Source organism: Limulus polyphemus, unplaced genomic scaffold (genome assembly GCF_000517525.1).
Source record: "Limulus polyphemus unplaced genomic scaffold, Limulus_polyphemus-2.1.2 Scaffold3779, whole genome shotgun sequence".
NCBI lineage: Eukaryota > Metazoa > Arthropoda > Merostomata > Xiphosura > Limulidae > Limulus > Limulus polyphemus.
This window is the reverse complement of record NW_013669389.1, coordinates 76,747-80,461: the sequence shown is the minus strand read 5'-3', so window position 1 is coordinate 80,461 and position 3,715 is coordinate 76,747. Positions and strand designations below refer to the sequence as shown.

General features: G+C 28.7%; 1 protein-coding gene across 1 annotated transcript in view; it reads left to right on the top strand.

The window, feature by feature from the left end:
• The window catches only part of LOC106470028 (uncharacterized protein CG1161-like), a 29,260-nt gene that overhangs the window by 14,459 nt on the left and 11,086 nt on the right, over window positions 1-3,715 (top strand). The window contains exon 3 of the mRNA XM_022398574.1: window positions 742-808. Within this exon, the coding sequence (XP_022254282.1) occupies window positions 742-808 (67 nt within the window). The remainder of the gene's footprint in view (window positions 1-741; window positions 809-3,715) is intronic.

Sequence of the window (3,715 nt, the reverse complement as noted above, 5' to 3'; positions counted from 1 at the left end):
TACTGACAAACAGCCAAATTTCGTTAACAGTCGCTTACTAATTTAAAAGTCATAGCATGAAAACTATAACAAGCACAAAATGGTTACAAGGTCGGTTACAAGAGTTAATATACAATCTGTTTTTGATGGGAAGTTGAAATTGCAGTTGAAGCCTATTCTGGTTACTGTACTAAGCAGTGTTAAAAATGGAATGTAGAAATAATTCTATATGTTATACCTGTTTATAATTCTCTGAGGTATAGTAACTACACCTACATTTTATATGGTGCATGTAAAATAAAAACATGCATGTATGAATGTTAAAAATAAAATACACGCATATTCAGGAAGAAACTATCTAAAAAACTGTTGGTTGTGGTGCACAGTAAGAGATGGAGTACTTCATTGCTCTTAAAATATGCATTCATGGATGAATTGAGATTAAGCTTAGTTATAAAGTATAAAACAATGTAATACATAGAGCTGTATCTAGTACATTTACAGTAGATTTAATAACAGTTACACTGTAAAAGGCTTTATTTGTTTACAGTTGTTTCAAATGCATTGCTTTGCAGCGGTGAAATATAGCGTAAAATTTTTAAGTGTTCTACTTTATTTTATTTAGTTTTATTTGTATTAAATAAAAATTGTCAAATATTTTAACATTTTAATTGATAAAAGTGCAAACTGGAATATCCATATGGTAATCGTTCTGTTTTTAAAAGAAAAGGTTTATGAATAACCTTGACATTTTTTTTATAGGCCTTGTATTTTAATTTCTGTTCATAAGGTTTTGGAATTTATAGTTAAAGTTAAGAATTTGTCATTGGTAAAATACAGAGGGTTGAGTATGTTATATTAAAATGATTTTGGAGCCTCACCATGTCATTACAGTACGTGTAGCCATGCTTTATATCCTATGACTATCCAACTTAGTTACCATTGCAAAAGGCTCCATCATAAGAATATCGTGTCTAAAACACACCACTCCTTACTATTTTCTGTAACCCACCTAGTATACAGAGATGGTGGTTTCCCAGTGCTCGTTTCAGCAGTAAAATTGCACTGAGAAATCCATGCTAATCCAGTGACTTGAACTGTATGTCTTTGTATGGTATAGCATGAATACCCATCAAATTTTCCAGCTGCTTGGGGCATGCGACTGTTAAACAGAAGGTATGGTGCAAAGCTTTATCTTAATAAACCAATACCTTGTTGGCCTTATTTACAGATGGAGATCTTTCTTGGTTATGTTGTGTACTGTTGCTTACGTCATATGGATAGCTTTTATTATTGATCTTGGTGTTCATAGATTTGTACCTGTTACAATACATCACATTATGTTTGCTTTTAAAATATGCAGTAATTCTCCCCAATGATTTTCTGTAAATCAAATAAATTGATAATTAAAACATGTTTCACTATCACTGATAATGGTGATAATGTTAATAATGTTTTTATTTAAAACATATCATATATGTAATTAGAAATAATTAACTAGCCAATTAGTCACTTTAATTATATATTTTGTTTGAATACTCAATAGGATAAACATAAAAATAATATTAAGTAAAGATTTATGTCATCAGAATGTCTTGCAGTTATCTACCATACATTTAATTTCAATAAATCATTTGTTGGAATCGTGAAAAATAGTAAGAATCTGGAACACTAATTTCACTTCATTGGTAATTTTCTTGATGTTAATTGATTTAATTGTAATTTTGATTAACCAGCTGGTATACTTGATATTAATCATTATAATTGTTGCTCATAGGTAATAATTTCAATCACATGAGCTGTAGCTGCTACATGACTTGCCGATTTGCATATTCAATATCATTTTAATATAATGTACTGAACCCTGTAAAATGGTGGTGAAGAATTAGCATTTCTTAACACATTCTGATGACAGAATGATGACGTTGTTCATTATATAATGTTAATCGGTGGAATCTTTGTTTTAATTTAGAAAGGCCTAAGCATTTTTTATAAGTGGGCTAGAACATGGGGAACTGAGTTTCAGTATTTAGAACTGTAAATTGGTCAACTTGGGATATGGATATTTTAAAATTTCTTTCTTGTATGAAAACATCATTATTGTAAAGAAAGGGCAGGATTTATTTGTGATTTTTATAAAAAGCTTGAATTTCTCTTTTGGTCATTTAACAATGGAGAACTGAGCTAATAGAGTTCTGAGATGTATGTAAGTTTTGAAATTAATGTAAGAAGGCTTTTGCTGCATATATCTCTAACCAGATTTGTCTGGCCTCATTTAGAGTGCAGCCTTAAGTTTTTTAGTCTCCTTTTATTAACATGCTGTAAAAAGTGCAGAAATAAATAGTAAAATGATTTTTGCCATATAGAATGTTCACCATATATCATGCATGAACAGAAGCATAAAGATTGAAACAAAGTGAAACTATAGATATGTTGATTTAGGTGTTGTTATAATACAAATGAACTGTTTATGTTGTAGGATGGAAAGGGTGGATGTATGTTTTACAGGTTCTTAGTATAACAGGGTTTCTTCTGGATTTTCATGTTTTTTGGCTATCACTATTTCTAAATGAATTTTTTTTGCCACTTTAAAGTTTTTCCAACAACAAATTTTAAGTTAGTTTTATATCTTAATGAATTGTCATTTGGGAGTCATTCTGCATATATATATATTGATGAAACTAAATAAAACTTAACAAATTTCAATTTAATGCTGACAAAATACTTTCAAGTTACACATTTTTCTTTAACCCAATTCTAAATGGTGAGCACTTTTAAGGTATTGAGAGAACACTTTCATATCAAATTTCCAAATTCAAGTGAAAATAATAATTTTAACTTTATTTCAACACAACAAGTTTTAACTGAAAAATATTTTTTGAATCGATAGTTTTTCATTTTGAAACATTTATTTAGCTTCATTCATGAAGAAAATTGAAAATAAATGTTGAAATTTGTGTTTCTGAGCAGCTTCCAGGAAACTCATCTGTAAACAATGCACTTGTCAATTTTTTTGAATTTTTCTTTACACCCCAAAGAATAGCTTTCGATTTGCTAAGAAACAATCCCCCCTAAAGAATATATTATCCATTTCTTGATTTTCAAGCAAAACCATATATTTTTGTACTTGCTTGCCACTCTTTTTATTATGTCACATCATGTGATTTAATCATTTACTAATGAAGCAACCATAAAGAAAGTTTTAATATGATTGAACAGAGTGAGAATTAGACATTTCACATCACTGTAAAATAAATAAATAAAGTGTTTTAAGTAGTAGTTTATGGTTTCATGGTAAACTTTATTTTCGGAGCTCCTGTAACATTGATATTCTATGGGAAGTTTTGAAAAGTTAAATACAAACCAAGAGATGGGATTTTTTTATAGTTTCTTCAGACATTCTTTTTTATTCTTGAAAGTGTTTGTATGTTAAAATTTTATCTGTTTGAAAGCTACAGAAATTTTCTTTGATGAGACATCAGATTAGCTTAGATAGGTTTAGTGGGTATGGAAGGTGATGGCAAAATATTCTGATGACTCAAATTCTTTATTTATTGAAATTTATTTTTATATTTGTTATGTTTCTTGTATTCAAATAATGTACTTAATTATTTTTAATTAAATCATGATATATTTTAAATAGAAACATTATCATTATGAGTGATAGTGAAACATTTGGTTTACATGAGTTGAAAGTAGATTGACTGCTGCTTAATTAAAAAAATAATGACTCGAT